This window comes from Chlamydotis macqueenii, chromosome 1, assembly GCF_036417535.1.
Source record: "Chlamydotis macqueenii isolate bChlMac1 chromosome 1, bChlMac1.mat, whole genome shotgun sequence".
Taxonomy (NCBI): Eukaryota; Metazoa; Chordata; class Aves; order Otidiformes; family Otididae; genus Chlamydotis; species Chlamydotis macqueenii.
In genome coordinates, this window is record NC_141556.1 from 4,891,362 (window position 1) to 4,909,150 (window position 17,789).

Genomic DNA, 17,789 nt, shown 5'->3' on the forward strand with positions numbered 1-17,789 from the left:
CCTGTTGAAGTTGCTACTGAGAGCGTAGGTGTTCCTGGAGGCAATGGGCAGCCTTTTGATCGTACAGCAAAGCTGTGGGCTTTCTTACCTGGAGAGGTACCGGTGAGAGGTGTCAGTGCTCTGTTTTGGCCTCCACAATTCAGACTGAGCGAGGAGCTGCTGTGCCAGGTAGAAATAAGATGCTACCAGGCTAGGACACCACTCCTGAGCTTGCTAGCCATGGCAGAGCTGTAGCTCTGCTTGCTCTTCTGCTGAGCTCTGGAGACTGCAAGTAGCTGGAGGCCTGGGAAAAGGTCTACATTGGGTACAGATGTTTGCAAAATACATGGCCTAGGTTTTGTACATCTCCATTGAGGCTGCAGCCTGGCCTGAACACGTGTATGTATGTGTGAGTCCTGTCCCACGGTGAACAGAGCTTTTAGCTGCCTGCTCTGCTCTTGGGGAGGGGCAGGTTGGGACACCAGATCATCATGTATCTGCACCCAAATCTGTCTGGCCATTGTTGGAGAGATGAAGGTGATTTTGAGACCTTTCCCATCTGCCAGAGAGGATTAGATCTTGCAGCAGACCCCTCTAGGGGTGCTTGACCCCTTCAGCAAGCAGTATCAAGAACAGCTGAGAACTTTCACTCCATCAGCATCTCCTCTCTCTGTTCTCCTTTCTAGGTGTTACTCTCTCCAGACTTGGATTTTGATCAGTCTGAAAGCGACCAGGATATTTCAGGACTCCAGGGAACAAACCAGAAGGTGAAGCAGCCCAGCTATCAAGTGGTCATCTGACAACACTGAGACGAGGGAGGTGAAGGAAGGGAAGCAGCACTGTGGTCCTTGAGCTGGCCGAGGAAGGACAGGGTCGGGCATGCCAGTCCCTGTGGATCTGCAGAGATCCTTTTTGCCTGCCTCATCTAGACCTGTCCTTCTGCAACTGTCTCTTGGGGATGGTGTCTGTGTAGCCTGTACAGGCTTGAGCAGTATCTGCTTTACCTGTCCGACCCTAACCTGTACACATGCGGGCACGTTGAGGTTAGGGGTATGGGTCTGTACTTCCCCTGGCTGACCAGCTGGGTGTAACTTTTTGTCAGGGCTACAGGCTGAAATCAAAAGATTGTCTGTTTTTGGTTTTTTTTAATAGAAAAGAAAAAAAAAAACTATCCTGTACTACCTGAAATGTGATACTTTTATATTCACACTACTCAAAAGAATTGGTTTGCAATATGTATTTAAATGTCTTGAATTGGGAAGATTGTCTCTGGATCTGACACTTTTTACTGTTTTATAAGGAATGCAATAAATATTTGGCCTAAAACTGCTTCACAATTGAAATGTCTTCATGTGCTTAATGTTTTGCAAGACTGAAATGCTGTGAAGGGGAGGAAGGGGATCTGTTGAAATTTTTCATGACCAGTTTTTCACAGGACAGGTTGTCTTTCTGTAGCAGGGCTATCCTAGTAAACCTACAGAAGAAGAGCTGAGCCACGAGCTCAGTGTCTGTAGGTTGGCTGTATGAGCAACTTCAGTCCAAAAAATGCTGCAGCATCACCCTGTGCTGACTCCAGACCAGACCAGGCTTGGAGATCGATCCCAGTTGCCACCTTACAAGTGAGTGTTTACCGGGAGCTAGAAGTTGTCTACTTTCCTTTTACCTAATTTAAAATAAACATATAACATCTCTGCAGGACCAAATTCAAAAATTGGGTCTGAAGAGTCAACTAAAACACCCAGAACATCAGGGCTGGTTAATGGGGCAAGGGAACGGCCTCAGGCAGGACTGCTGCAGGAGAGGAGCTGTGGGTTATCCCAGTTCCTGCCTCCAAATGTGAGGTGCAGGGCTTTCGCCTTGCTCTCTTGTTGACATGCTGTTCATCTACAAACACACAAAAATGCAAAACACTTGGCAGCTCTCCTGGGGACAGAAAGAGAGCGTAGAGCAGCTGCATAATGCACTCCCAGGCTGGGTGCAGATATACAGCTGTGATGAGACCCATACAGAGTCCAAAGGCTTGGATAGTCCTCAGAGCAGGGCCTGATCCAGGATCCACTGAACTCAACCAACAGACCCAGCTGAGCCAGAGACAGGCTTTGCTTATTGCAAGACAGTCCTCAGAAGCGTTGGGCAGGAATTTTCTTTTACTTTCTCTCCCTCCGTTGTATTTTCCCAAGAAAACACTCCTTATTAAGGAGCAGAAAATAAAGGATTTGGATTTTGTAACTTGATCAGCTTTAGACTTTTAAAAGCTAAGCTGAGAGCATGTGAAGTTTTTTGGTTTTGCAGAGTTTTTTAAGGTTTTGTGACTTTTTGTTCCGAACTTCAAAGGCGTTCAGAAGCATTAGATGCAAATCAAAGACTGGCATGCCCCTTAGTCAACTAGATGTGCTTAGCTGCACAGCCTTATACTGTATTTCTGGAAATTAAGACCCTTTTTGTTTCTTCCTTACTTTATGAGGGGTAAAAATCCTACTTGTGCTGGCACCATCAAATGGCTTTTCAACCACATGGCACACAGCTCTCTGAATAGATCATTTATATTGCTTAGTGAAATAAATTTCACAATACAACTTTTACTTGTCTGGTGGAGTTCTGTGCTGGTAAGGACTGGAATAACTCCTGTGTTATTTAAGGTCTTGACTGAAAATAGATTAAAATAGCTGCCATGTTAGAAACTTGTACCCTATTTTGAGGTATTTTGGGGTTTGTTCTTGCTATAGGGCTGCACAGTGCAATGCAAGAGTGCAAATTCCACCACAGCAAAGTCCTTGTCCTAACATGGAAATTGTGTGATGTGATCTTCATCATAGCCCTTAGTTGAGGCTGGCTGAGAAGGTTCACAGTAGGCAATAGCAAAGCAAGTATGATGTGGGGAAAGGTTTTCCCTCTCGAGCGTTGGATACCCAGTGCTGTCTCAGCAACCTGAGTTCAGGAGTCCTGTTTCCTTGTTTGCAATGATGGTGTGCAATTGTTTCCATTGTGCTCAGCTCTCATTCCTGAGCTATCTGAGCAGCTTGCAATCTTTAACCATATCACTGCAGAACATCTGTGACACTCTTGGAGAATCAGAACAAACGTGCCTGTGTGTGCAGTTGTTGCAGCGCACCTCCTGGGAGTCATTTGCACTGCGACAAAGGACTGTGAGGACCAAGCCTGGCCACATTCCCCTTCTGAGACAGGGAAGTGTTGTGATGCTCCCTTTATAGATGGAGAAAGCTGCAGTTTATGGGCTGTGATCTGCCTTTGCTCTTACTGCTCTTGGAGCAGCAGGAGCACAAACTCTGGTTTCCCGTATCTTATGCTACTGTATTTAAAGGCTGGATCAGTCTTGTCTATATGGTTAATTCTTAGATTATAGTGGGAGTAGACCCCTTAGGGTCTTCTTGCTTCCTACAAGTGTATAGAGGTTGAGGAACATCACTGACCTTTAATTTTCCACTGAAATTACTTTGGTTTCCAGCCTATTGTTATCTTGTGAGTGGTTCTTTCAGCCATCTGGTAATATGAGCTTGTCCAGCAGCATAAAACGTACATAACCTTAGCTTCAAAGCTCATTTTATCTTCGCCAAATGAAAGCTTCACTGCAGCGTTCACTGTAAAATATTTATTGTGAAATGGATAACTGGCGCCTTAACGAGAACTTGAGTATATTGCTCCAGGTGCTTCACATGTCTGGGAAGTTGGATTTGATCATTGTTTTTTTCAGGCCCTGAAAGAAATATGTTTCTTTGGCTGGAGGAGGAGGAGGAGGAAGAGGAGTAATAATGCACCTGAAGCATTAGCAATATGTGTGTGTGTGTATATATACATATCTATATACAGGAGAGAGGAAAGGAGAGTCTAAGCCAATCGCTCCCCTTTGCAATACACTTTAACAGCAAAATGTAGGAGGAGAGTGAAGATTTCAAAGAACTCTCTTTTCAGTAAAGACTGTATGAAGATGATACCTGCCAAACCCTGAACTGTCTAGAAGTTCACTGCCACTATCCTGTTCACCCTGTGCTAGTGAAATGGGAGGTTATTTGGGAATGGGCTGGAAGATCCTCCTGCCATCTGCTTGAGTGGAGAAGTCAACTTCACAGATGCTCTTTCCCATCTTATTCCTGGCCCATAAGCATTAGCATCTTTGGTTATTGCATACTCAGGACTGTGGTGAAGGTCTTACTTCAGTCCTCCCTTGCAGGACAGCAATTTCTCAAGATAGCTGGGCCCAAAGCAGTAGTTTTGTCTTTGTGTTTCATTCCAAAGCATGAGCCTTGCCATGAGTTTTGCACTAACTGAGCTTTCTGTAAGAGTCTTTCAGAGTGAAACTAAATCTATCTGGTTGCTTTCAGCTGTTTCCCTCTTCCCCACAACACATGGTGTGACTAAGCAACCATGCTCACTGCCTGCTCTGCTGCCACAGTACTAACTAGATGATCAAGCAACTGGAAATCCACCACCCCACCCCCAGGAGCTGGAGCTCCTACAGCAACAGTACAATTTAATTTTTAAATAGGAAAAAAAAAATCAGTCAAGTATTTCTGTACATCTCTGGCAACTCCTTTTTCTCCTAACACATGGATATCATTTAGCTCCTGGAGATGTTTGCACATCCACCCTCCTTCCTTTCAGTTCTGGATAGGCAGCGTATACATGAGCTCAATTTGGCCTTGTCATCTAATGTCTTTGTGGTTGTCTAAGTCCTCTTTGGCCGAGTTCTCTACTAAGCAAACTCCCCTGTGGCAGATCTATAGCATTATTCAGTGATGCCTCACTTTAAAATAGACCACAGCCTTGCAGTTTGGGTTTGGAAATGTCTTTGCAGAGCAGCACCACCTGCAGTGGGGGTGGCTGGCAGCCCCTTCTGTAACCTCCCGCTGCCAAATTCCTGCTGCATACAAATTCTTACAGTGTGAGGAAGGAGAAGGAGCCAGGGAAATTGGGATGAAAATTTTTTGACAATTTGGAGTAAATAAAGACTTCCTCCCTGATTAGAAAAGCAGCTAGAAATGTCTGGTCTAAATTCAAGATGCTGCTTTATAAAGTCATAAGCTATTGCTGGTTCATCATCCTTTAGAGAATTTAAATCTCTTCTAAGCAGAAGTGATGCTCTGCTCAAGGACGTGGCAGGTCTGTTGGAAGCTCAAGGTAGAACTTTGTTTCTGTCTGAGGGACTCAAGATTCAAGAAATCACTAAACCTATAATGTTATTTAAATGAGATGCTTCGAGGAATGGGAGTCTGCACCACTCCTGTTGCCACTGAAGACCAGAGGTGCTTTTTAAGCATGGAGCCTGTGCACTGAGACAGCAATAAACCACATGAAAGTTTTCATCACTGTTTTAACAGGCCGCAGTGGTTCAAGGAACATCATGCTTACTGGCAAATCCAGACTTCATGCCAATAACCAAGAAAGCAATACCCTTTTGTGGCCTGTTGATTTAAGGTTTTGATTTCTTTCTTAGCCCTTTGTTGCTAACGGGTCACTGCAGATTAATATCCATCCACCTTTCCTCTCTCTCTTCTTTCCCCAGGGACCATGGTTGGAGCAGGTGCTCCAACTCACTTCTTTGTAAGGCATCTTACCCAAGGTTGCCTCTCTAGATAGGCATTGTGCTGTAAGATCTGTGCCTTTCACTGAGCGACTCATCAGCCCCTGGGGGTATTGCACAGATCCCTGCATGGTTTTATTTTAAGGCCAGCAGCTCTCTGCACTGTTCCATATGAGTGCTGGCTCATTTCTCCCTCCCTTTCCACAGGGAGACCATTGATCACACCTTTAACTATCTCCTCAACGCTTCCCCCCAAACCTCCTTATCTTCAGGAATTTCATGAACAATGTTCATCTAGCATGAAAGAGAGACAGCTGATTTCCAAGAGCAAAAAGCCTTGGTTTCTTTGGCACCAAAACTAAAGAATTATTCATAAGTTGCCTAGCTCTAGAGGCTTCAGAAGGGAACCGCTGTCACACATACTGCTGTAAGGCACTGCTACGATCCGTCTTAAAGGCTGTTAATCATCCCAAAGCCAGTCCCTGTGTCGAAAGGATGAGAAGCCAAATAGTCTTTATAGCTCCCATCGATCAGTTTGTCCGCATTGTTTTTGGCAAACCAGCAGTCAACTTCCTGCTGGCCATTGTAGATCCTCCTCTGCTTCCACACAACAGGAACAAGCCGTCCTTTCACTTTCAGGGTATTTGTAGGGTTTGGCTTTAATGCTTCAGTTTGGTTCTGACCAACCTGCTGACGACTTGTGTTTAGAGATTGCTGAAGAAGTTTAACTTCATGGTTCAAGAACTGACCTGCAAGGCAAGATAAAATAGAGTCCATTAGTGGCTGTTTTGTGCCTGTTTATATGTTTGTTCTTTTGTTGTTTGTTTTTCTTTTAAATAGTCCCTGTTTCAAGGATTCTTAGCACATGAGGTTGTAAAGGGCTTCTCTGCAATAGCAGGATGGATCTAGGTCCTGTGATTCTTTTCTAAATCTCACAAACTAGAAATAGAGATTAGAATAAAACCTTATTTCTTTTTTTTAACTCATCAAGACACATTGGCTGAGCTACAGAGCTTTTTGAGATGCTAGTAGGAAGTTCTCTTACGTGGGCCACAGTTACTAGAGGATAATAACCCATACTATGTCCAAAAACAAGCAGAAAGAAGATCTAGGTCTGAAGCTCCAAGTTCTTTCCCTGCCTTCTTGGGAGCAAGCTTTTTAAAGCCAAACCTAAGTGTGAATTTCGAGGTTTGTGCATGTGAGTGGCCTGAATCCAAAATTCCACTCCTGAGGGATCATCACCTGCGTAACCTGGAGGTACCCAAATGTCACAGAAGCTATGGCTTCAGTCTTACAGTTCTGCACCTGTGCACAGCCATAAAGATCACTACTTCTCATTGGCTGAAAGAACCCAACCATCTAGACATTCTCTGAGCCTACCTAAAGCCTAGTTGCTCTCAAAATGAGGGAATGGCTCTTCTTTCACTTCATGTTTGAAAGAAAGGGGCCACAAAAAGTACCAAAGTTTCTTGATCACAATCAGGCTCAGAAGTAAACAGCTCAGTCCTGCAAAAACAGACCCTTTGGAGATGTGCAGACCCTCTGAAGGCTAAGCCAATGACCTCTGGCAATGTGCTAGCTCTGCGAGTAGAGCTCTCTTTCAGAGCCTGCAAGACCTCAGTTGACTGTTGTCTCTGCCTAGAGAGATTCAGAACCTACTTTGTTATGTCCGTGAGAGCACATTAGCAGCTAGGCTATGCTGAATTAGGACTACTGTTAGAGAATCTCTTACTGGTGCCTTTTCAGGGTTCTTGTGCAATACTTGGTTTCTGTCTCTGTATGAGGAGCATTCAAGCATGTGTATTCTAATGACAACTATATTCAACAATCATAAAAAGAGTGGAAAGGTGAAAACCAGGCACAGCTGTATAACTAGGATAGTGGGAGATAGCTCATACAGAAAAAGATGGAAGAGGAGTTTGGGACACTAGCGATAGAGAAGTTGTTTGAGTATGGATGTAAAAGTCTCATCTGGGAACTTAATCCCCACCTGCCTTGTTCATTACCTCCTGTCTCTGTCCTTTAAAGATGTTTGAAAGGATCGTTTTTGTCAGGTTTACAGCTCTGAACCTGAGAACCTGTTACCTACCCAGTAGCCCATGGGAGTCAGAAGAGAGGCCTTCACTGTTGGAGATGTAGAACCCCAGGTGATTCCTCTGATATGGGGCTGGTTTCTTGTAATGGTGGATGAGGATGACAAAGCTGATTGTGTCTCGTATCGTCACAGTGATGTTAGAATTGGCAGAGATGGACACCTCGAGGCTGCTGCTTCGCACAACAGCACTCCGATCACAGGACAAAAGAAGTCTTTCCCCATCATCCAGGATGATTCGTTTGGGTGTGATCTCTAGGTAAGATCTCTCTGGCTTATTGCTGAGGATAGTGATGGTGCTGAAGTAAGTCCGATGCTTCTTGTGGCCATTGGGTGGTGCAGGAGCTCCAATTAATTGCCCATTCACAGTTACACCTTGTAGGAAAAAAAAAAAATCAATAAATGAAAGCTGAAACCAGAAGAGGTCTATTGGCTGAAAGATACAAGCCTTGCAACTGAGGACATGCAGATTCACCACCCTGCTCAATTATTTCACCTACCAGTCTTCAAAAAGGTATAACAAGACTGTTATAAAATTATTACCTTATACAAAGCACCTAAATTTACCCAAGCTCAGAAATACTGGCCTTCCCTGGAGACAGGTGCCCCCAGCCCCATTAGTCCTAGCATTGTGTACACAATGCTACAGGATAGAATCAGCTGCTCCTCAGCACAGCCACTTTCCAAGACAACGATGTGCCGGGATTTTGAGACACATAAGACAAATATTTGTCTTCCTGATTGCTATAGCCTGACCAACCATGGTATGGTTTACCTAGACCACCTATTTGTTGATGTGTGACTCAAACCTGGACAAACATACCAGATCTTGGAGGACTAAGAAAAGCTTCTAGCAGGCCTGGTTTTCCTCATATCACTGACTGGCATATTGACTGAACTTCTAGGAAGATGACTTGAGTGTATCTGAATGCTGCTATTTCAGGGTAGTAGACAGTTGAGGTTCCATGTCCTTCTCTACCTGACTCCTAAGAATAAAATTAGCCTGGGAAGCCACAAAGTAAGGGTTACTACCTTGGCCAACACACTAAAGACTGAGCAGGACCTGTAGAGGGAATAGCCTAACATATAACAGTCTGAGGTGAGGCGCTGAACCTCCTCAGATGGCAGTGTAAGAAATTCAAGTTCTCTTTGTGTCGCTGCAGAAGAGGACCCTGAACCCTGCACTCCCATTGGGTTAATTCCAGCTTCCCCAATGCTGCTTTTCTGACTTCCCTCAGTTTTGCCCCAGAAGAACCACTTTCAGTAGCATAAGGTGCAGATCCCATTGAATCAAATAAAGTCTAGATGCACACAGTAAGATTCCCAATCATTTTAATGATTTTTTTTGTGATTTGGTGTCCGCAAGACAGTGTCTCACTTCCCACAGGCCTCTGAAAAGCTACTAAATAGTAACAATAAAGGAGAAAGCTTGTTTGTAAGCCAAGCTAGACCCAAGCCATCAGCACTGAGATGAAATACCTCTATATCCTATCATTCCCAGGGGGTTCTTTCATTTCTGTCTTCATAGACTCAACTTGCTAGCGCTACAGAGTCTGTTTTCCTCAAGCTCATTCTGCCTTCGGGCCACAGAATCATTGAAGCCGTAGCACAAACATAGTCTGTGAAAGAAGTTGATGGGAAACATTGCAAGGAGCTGGATCTTATTCACTAAGGCAGGGATGAACATAGAAATACGGAGGCTAGACCACTGCCACACAGAAAAGAATTCTTATAACTTTATTGTAGGGTTGTTTATCTTCTTTGTAAAACAAGTCTGTGCATTGTCTCTGTTTTGACACCCCTTCCTCCCACTGTTTCCCATAATCTGCTTATTAGCTGCCCTGCTTAGAATTCCAGATCAGATCAGACCACAGTTTGGGCCTCTGAGGATCAGACTGGCTTGGGCAGAGCAGATCCCGAATTGTGTGGGTTTTTGCAAGGTTGTCATGACTCCATAACCATTTTGGTGGGCCCTTTACTGAAACAGCCTCAGTGCTTTGTTACCCTGATTGGGTAGTTGGCTCTGTCCTGAAGTGAACAGCACTGTAAGTAAAAAGTGAAACGCCAATAACAGAACAATTTTGATGAGTGCAAATCTTTTACTTGTGTGTTGTGCCTTTGTAACTAGAAGGCTGATGAGGTTGCGCAATCAAAGAAATGCACTTTCTCTGCACCAGAAAGCTGAATCCCCTGTGTAAACTCTTGTCATGGAGATGGCTGCATGGCTTATGGAAACCACTACATGCAGTATGCAAAATGCCTGCAGCTGTTCGTTCAGCTGTGGCTGTTGTAGCACTGGTCCAGTGCAAACCCCAGGCCATATTGGGTCTAATGGTCAGGAACTGAGTTCTCCAGTCTAGCTGGACTGACAGGATGTAATGTGGTCCTCATGCACTCCTTGCTGTTCGCATCTAATTGCTCTAACCTTGATTCCAGTCAGTGAAGACCTGAACTAGAAAAAAATTTGGATACACATAAAGGCCAGTCGTCTCTACGGTTAGGTCTATTCTGTTGACAAACACTTCTGTAGATTAATTGTGAGTGTAATAGTGGCCAGGCCTCCTCCTTGCTTAGGATTGCTGTGAATTTACCCATAAGCTATGCTAGTGCAAGTGAATAGTTTGCCTCTCCTTCTAATACAGGTGATTAGAGCCAGAAAACTAGTGTGCATCAATTTTCCATTGCCTGGCCAGAAAAGCAACTTTTTACAATTTCCTGCTGCTTTCTTGCCTATGAAGTGCCTTGCTGCTTAGTCTAATTGCTAGAGAGCTGGCCTTACACGTCAGTCTTCCACCACAAGTAACTGCTTTGCTTGGCTGCTCACCGGATTCCTTATGGTCAGAGACCAGTCGGAGAATGTCCCCTGGTTCTCCGTCAATATTGAAGCAGACAGACAACTTGCTGGAGGGAAAATCAATGACAAAGTGAGGGTCTCCGTCCGCTGAGAAGACATGGAAAAAGAGACAAATGTGAGACTTACTTACACAAAACTGCAGTGTCCAAGAATGTAACAAAATTGCTTTTCGAAGTGTGTTGGTCCCTGTTTTTTTCTAAGATGTCCTGGTTTGTTGTTTTTAGAGGGTCAGACGGAGTTTGCCAGGAAATGCCAAGTTTTGCTTTGTTGTTCACAAAGATTATTTTATTTTGTTAGGTTTTTTTCTCACAGAAGAGGTTGGGTTTGCAATGAAAACTCAAAACCCAAAGCAGTCCAGGTGAAAATCAGGATATTTTCTTCCTGGAATATCATTTCATTACGTGAACTGTGATGCGGATATTTTATAATTCTCTTCTCCATATTCTGTTGGGAGGCTGCATTCCCCACAACAGACAAAAATGTACCCTCTAACCAAGGACTGCTGCGTGGGCACACCTCACACTGAACCTTCCTGGTCCTCAGTATCAGATTGGAGCAGTCAACAGCAAATTTTAAACAATCCCATGACCTTAATTTTTCAACAATCCTTGACCTTTCATCAACTACCACATAGTTCTTATTAATAATAAGACAAGCTAAAACCCTAGTTGTTAAGATAAATTTGACCTTATCCAGTGAAGTTCAAGTCTAAATTCTTGATCTGGGTTACTCTTCAGTGTTTAATGTATGAAAAGGATGTTAAGTAGAGGTAAAGAACCAACAGGAAAATGGTAAACCACTATAGAATTTTCTTTTTTTTCTTCAGCAATATTTTTCATGTTTCAGCAACATTACTTCATAAAATGTTTTCTGACTAGTTCTAGTACAAAGAAAATATGCTTCCTGTTCTCCCCTAGTCTACAGAAGTCTCAACAATGAGAATCAAGTGCTGTAGTTCATCTGCCTTGCTTTGTTTCCTCACACTTCTTCTCATTACTAATCCTCTCCCGTATTTTGTTTTTGTTTTCATCTTCCTCCCTACTCTGCAGGTTTAGTACATAGGATTTTTGCTGATCAGTCAGGATGATTATACCATAGTGGCATGCAACTGAGGTTTCCATAAATCAATCTCTATTATTTTGGATTACTAAAGGCATGAAAACAGGGACTGACCTGAAGTTTTGGAGATTTTAATTCTTTGTTTATCTTGTTGTCTGCGTATACCTAGAAGTGGGGAAGGAAGGCTGTTACAATTACTTATCGAGCAGCGGAAAGAGCCGTGGTACAATAATGTTCCCAAAATATTACTCAGTGAGACTAAGGGACATATTCCCGCAGCTACTTTATGCTTCATTTAGAATATCAGTTTTTCTTCAATAGTTTCTACAGAGTAGTAAGTGCTTCCAGGGGATGAGTCGGGTGCCTGACAGGTTTGCTCAAGGTCACCCAGCCCACAATCAGAAAAAACAATATGAAAATCTCAGCTTTCTGTTTACTACCCCTTGACTCATTGGCTAGATCATCCCTGTTGCCAAAGACAGCCATGAGACATTGCCCATGCAAAAAGATTTCTTACCAGCACGTGGTTATTTTTCCCTCATACCTGGTGGTGCCTTGTGTCCCTGCATGCTCTGCAACTTTTCACCAATGCCATCAGTAGAAGGACTGATAAACTCCTCGTGAGGTGGCTCCGAATGGAGCCCAGCCTCTCTCATCTTCAGAACGGTGAAGGGAGTAACAAAATTATAAGTCAGGGCCATTGACTTGGCTTTCTCCATCAAATAGTCTTTTTCCTGATTGTCATCAGTCTTCAACCGGGAGTTAAGCAATTCCTTGATGGTGAGGTAACTCCATGCCCTTTCAATGTAATTTTTATCACCTTTGCCATCTTCCAGGCCAGGGACTCCTCTGATGTCATTCCTGCTTGGAAGGTCAATAGCCACATCTGTTTTGAGGAGGATATACTTCTTAGAGTTGCTAGCAGTCACCTCCACATGAAGGCTATCTGAGCTGCGATTGATGAGTTTGCCAGCTATTATAATCTCAGAGCCATTGAAGTAGTTAGGGAAGAAGTTCTGGGTGACTTGTTCCACATTGTCTTCAGGGTAATCAACACGGATGTCAGAGAGAAGGGGTGTTCCTATTTCATCATAGAACCTTAAACAAAGACACACTTCTCACTGTTAGTACTGTTCACCCAAGTGTGTGCACACACTTATACATGGCCAAGGATACAGCCAGACTATCTAATATGGTTCTTAAGACATTCAGGAGCAGTTAGAGCTACCAGGTCCCAAATTTCACTACTGCATCCACTGTAGCTGGGCCCAGAGAGATGGAGGAGTCTCTCTCCTTAGAAATTTTCAAAATTTGAGTGGACAAGGTCCTGAGAAACCTCACCTAAATTTGAAGTTAGCTCTTCTCTGAGTAGAAGGCTGGATTACATGACCTTCAGAAGTCCATTTCAAACAAAATTATTCTCTGCTTCATTTTAGTTTTCAGCATTTCTTAGGCATCTAAACAGAGTTTCTTAAGTAGGTTCAGAAGCATCCCAGCATGCTCTGGCAGTCACCTTCCTTTCCTATGATTCAAGAGCTCTGCAAGGAGATACTTGTGACCACTTAAGTTTGCCTAAGAGGACCTGTCCATCAAAAGAAAATTCTTGGCTTCTTAGGTTCACAGAAAGCATCCTAGTTATTTCAAAATGTACTTTGAAGAGATGCTGTTACAGTTTTCTAGTGGCGTTATGCATGGTATTCCAGAGCCAGAAACTGTAAGACCAAGATGCTAGGTCCCCCCAAGCTGGAGAGTATTTGAACCAAACCTTCTGTACCACTGGAAGAGTCCTAGATAACACAGTTTGGAATGGCAGGTGTGGGACAGGCAGGAACATGGTTTTCTGAGAGTCAGAGGCGAAAGAAAATAAAGAAGGAATCTCACTATGTCCCCGTAAATTAGGAGATTTTCAAGGAATGGAGGAATCCTAACTACTAAATACAGGAGGACTGGCAGAAAAGAACTCACACTGCCTTACTGCTGACTTTCTGTTGGAGCAAGCAATTACTTCCATGGAAGCAGAGAGTTTAACCCTATAATGCTTCATTAACATAGCCCACCATACTTCTGAGAATATTTTGCACTAGACAGGCCAGAAATCCTTCACAAGGGGTCACAGCCTAAGTTTACAGTACTGTGTTTTCCCTACGGCGATGTGTTTTTGATGGATCTTCCCAAGCTGCTCCAAGAGTGCCATTATTTCCCATTTAAATGCCAGACTTCTCATCTCTTGGCAAGTCATTTGAGTCTAATTTGGTAAATATACAAAGAATTGGCCTCAGCTCTTCTTTAGTTTAAGTTTCATTTATTTTTCACATTTGCTTAAACATATTGTCTGGAAGCTAGAGTCACACTTTCTGCTTTATTCTCTCTCCAAGGAAACCCAAAGCTTGAATTGGTTGACTTACTTTTAAAATCTCTCTGAGCGCTCAGCGTCTTTGATGCAGAGACCTCATCACATTTTAAAACATGAGTGAATGAAACCTGAGAACTTTCTGTGAAGTAATTCCTGGGTTGTAACAAATAGTGGAGCAAGAGATGCAACCTGTCTTACAGTACAAAGCAAGGAAGTATCTGTATAAATATACAACCGCTAACCACAAAAATCACAAATGACACTGGCACCCATGTAGATTTTCCACTCAACAGTGATTTGAATTGGCCTCCAGCAAGTGATGGTGCTTTTCTGTATAAATTTGGCAGCAGATGCCAAACAAGTTTGCCATCGCTGAGCTTGATAAACAGTGAGCTGTTTATCAGATAGAAGCGTTTGAACAAGTACTTGCAGTGCTGAGTTCCTGCAGCCCAATCAATCAGCACATCCTTCATTTGCCAGGGAATGCCACTTGCTATCCAAAATACGTGTTCTGAGAAGCAAACGACATGGGCAGAGCAGCAGATGGATCTACAAAATCCCATTTAAGAGGAAGACACTCTTCTCCATGCATAACCACCAAGCAAGCTCTAGTGGAAGGTGCATGGTCTCATTGCTCCAGATGAATTAAACATTAGCTGGGTGAGAGGTCTCTGCTCAATAACTGTCTCTTTTTGGTTTCTGACATTCAAAACATTAACATTTTGGGAGTGAAAATCAAACCTTTTTGCCTGGAAATACTAACACATTGCCTGACATTTTAGATAGAGCTGTGGTTCAGATATCTTTTTGCTGTTCCTCACTAGAGTCTCCCCTCTGACTACAGCTCCTTAATCACAGAAGAGAATAATCTCTGGTCCTACTGAATCTTGAGGTTTACAGGAAACTTGTTAGGAGTTTGGGTCACAAAGAATGAGGGAATGAAGCAAACATATGATCATCTCAGGCACGACCCTTGTGTATTTTTAAAAGTTGAATATTTTGGAGTTCGGGCAAAAGGTTATCATTTTCAAAAAATAAAGAAATAATTTTCTGCCCCAAATCAGGATTTCCATTCCTGTGTCCCTCCATGCTGTTTATATTGTCAATTTGAAGTGAGCAACGCATCCTTTCCTCCCTCGGTCCACCTGTGGAGAGGTGGCACTCATGCCTCCCAACTCTCCAGATTTACATGCCCAAAATGACAATCTAAATTAGGGAAACAAATACCTTGTTCAGTGGGAAGCTCCAGTACAGGGGTCTGCTAGGAAGGAGACAATTTCTGTGTAGGCAACCTCCATATCTGAGCATACTCTGCCTCTCTTAACCAGAGTTGAGCCTCAGAGAAACTCCCATCTCTTGCAATGTCTCCTTAGAGGATTTTCCTTCCCAAAACCCTTGCCCAGAGGACCCAATACAGATATGAGGCAAAAAAAAAAAAGCAGAACAAACCCTTTCAGGTGGCTAGCTGCATCCTCATCCTCCTGGAAATGCCTTGTCATGCCGCAGTTCTCCAGTGCCATCCTCTCCAGCAGCTTGTGGTCCACATCATTGCCAATGCCAATGGTGAAGAGGCAGAATTTATCACGAATGGCATCCTTGGTGTTGCTGAGGATTCTGGACGACTGTGTTTCCCCAACAGTGGGCCTCCCATCCGTGAGGAAGATGATCAGAGAGACGCTCCTGGCATCAATGTCGTTCTGAGCAATGTAATCATTTAGCAGCTTTGCACCGGTCTGGAGAGCACCGTTAATATTAGTCCCTGTGAAGGTACCATGATGATTAGCTCATTTCAGCTTCTAAAAGTGGTACAAATAATTTCCCTAAGCTCCATTTAGCATGATGAGAGCATCTCCATTCATCAGGATGTTCCTTTTCTCTACATGAGGTTGCACTAGCCCTTTAATTCAGCTCAATTGTGATACTCAGCACCAGTTTGGGATAGCTGTTTATAGACTTATGAATTGCAGTTTATTGCATGAAATTGCTGTATCCTTGAATGTCTCAATGTACAACAATCTGCTGCGGTAAGCAGATTCACAGTACATACCATGTCCTGCTGGTACATACAAAAACAGTTACATTTAATTACAGGACCCTCCCAGATGATATCTGAACTAGGAAAACAAGTTCTGCTCACTTTGTCTGAAGGGCATAGGATTTGGAGAAAGGGAAGAAGCCTTCAAATGGGAAAACAAGCCGTTGGTTTTGTTCTTCAAACCCCAGGGGCTAACAAAGTTTAAAGAGAAGAGAAGTGGCTTTGTTACTGAAGGAGTATGTTTTCACAAAAAAAACTGGCTAGTGGAGAATGAACGGAACTGCCTGAAGCAGGGAGAGAGGGAGAAAATGGAAAGTAAATGAGGGAACAGATGTATGTTAGAAGAATAGCCATGAAAAAGATCCACACCTACAGTGTGTTCAGGAAAAAAGAAAGCAGGAAAATGAGCACAGGTATCTCCTTGCTCAATATATCTCTTGTGCTAGTCAAAGCCAAGAGGGATTGGTTGTAGAACCTTTGCAGGATCGTTACATCTGGGTTAAAAACAGCTCTCAGAAAAAAAAAAGCAGGTGAAATGGGTTAAGAGCCATACACAGCAGGATCCTGGGAGTCCAGAAGAGGAGATGTAGGGAGGTTATCAGGAAGGATGTGCTAGCAGGTCTGACCATGCATCATGTACCTAGAAACTCAGCTCCAGTGACTGCAATAAGACAAGGAATAGGAAGTGGGCTAAGACTTCTCAAAAGCCTTTAAAATCTAGACTCTGCTTTTTGCAAAGTGGTTTTTAACCAAAACCCTGCACCTAAATACCCTAATACTCTGTCTCCATCCACATCCAAAATTTCAGAAAGATTTTTTTTCCCCAGAAACAAAAGAAACCCATCCCATGCGGCAGACTGTGCCGTTTCAAACCTAGCTGCATCACAAAGCTACCAAGCACCGAAAACTGCCTTTTGCCACATGCACAAATATTCAGCAGCAATATTTTGTTCCCATTTCTTTGATGTGTGAGTATGACACAGCAGTCTAAGCACAACACAGTCTGTGTGTGTGATCTGGGAGCCTGAGTGCATTCATGTTTACTGGAAGATGCTCAAGCAACAGCACCTTTATCGGGAAACTGTAGAGTTAGCCAAGACTAAAGTACCGCTGGCCTGGGTTGGAGAATCACTGCACCTTCCTGTTGAACCTGAGTTAATAATTTCCTTTTACTTTTGTTCTCTGGTGGGTTCATGGGCAAACTCAGCTGGTTCCTGCACAGCTCTTTTGCCCTTCAGGAGTAAAAAGCTTTGTACTTTGAATTTAGTCCCACTATTGGTAATTGTTTAACTGGGCAAGTCCCTTGACCACTTCCTAAAGTCTTCCTCTCACAATATAAACAGCACAGCAAACCATCCTGTTTGATGTGTTTTTCCAGTAGAGAGTTTCCTTTGCTAGGAGTGGTCACTGCTCAGGGGCAGCCATGGGAAGGCCCTGTCTGACCTTCAACCAGCTGTGACTGCTTGCATGGGCAGTGCTCAGCAAGGATGGGTACAGCTGCCAAAGTATGTTTGATTACAAACCTCACTATGATTTTTTTTTTAATACTAGTGTCCATAGCCTCATAGGATACCACTGAATCAAACTCAAAATCATGCCTGCACTCTGCCACTCTTCTGGGGTTTCCTCCTCTCCCCTCTTCACTTTTGGCAACAAGGCACAAGCAACAGGGGACAAGAAATTCTTAAATGTCATTCTGGCTGCTTCTTGGTAGAGACAAGAAAACAGTACTTGGTGAGAAAAGAGGTCTTGCAGAAGGGAATTCCACAGCCCACACTGGGTAGTCCAGCCCTGGAGTTTCCAGCCCAGACAACAATCACATGCCAGCTTTTACACAGGCTTTCAGAAACTGTGTAAGTACTGGCCCTGTGTGTTCCT

The 17,789-nt window shown here is 43.5% G+C and overlaps 2 protein-coding genes across 2 annotated transcripts in view; one reads left to right on the forward strand and one right to left on the reverse strand.

Moving 5' to 3' along the window:
• The window catches only part of LOC104479752 (store-operated calcium entry regulator STIMATE), a 36,748-nt gene extending 35,432 nt beyond the window's left edge, over positions 1-1,316 (forward strand). Inside the window, exon 8 of the mRNA XM_010120485.2 lies at positions 666-1,316. Within this exon, the coding sequence (XP_010118787.2) occupies positions 666-779 (114 nt within the window). The 3' untranslated portion in view covers positions 780-1,316. The remainder of the gene's footprint in view (positions 1-665) is intronic.
• Positions 1,317-3,574: 2,258 nt separating this feature from the next.
• Positions 3,575-17,789, reverse strand: part of ITIH5 (inter-alpha-trypsin inhibitor heavy chain 5) — a 49,612-nt gene continuing 35,397 nt past the window's right edge. The window contains exons 9-14 of the mRNA XM_086744801.1: positions 15,326-15,635; positions 12,068-12,621; positions 11,638-11,688; positions 10,435-10,551; positions 7,608-7,985; positions 3,575-6,267 (exon numbers count right to left, since the gene is read on the reverse strand). Of these exons, the coding sequence (XP_086600927.1) occupies positions 5,969-6,267; positions 7,608-7,985; positions 10,435-10,551; positions 11,638-11,688; positions 12,068-12,621; positions 15,326-15,635 (1,709 nt within the window). The 3' untranslated portion in view covers positions 3,575-5,968. The remainder of the gene's footprint in view (positions 6,268-7,607; positions 7,986-10,434; positions 10,552-11,637; positions 11,689-12,067; positions 12,622-15,325; positions 15,636-17,789) is intronic.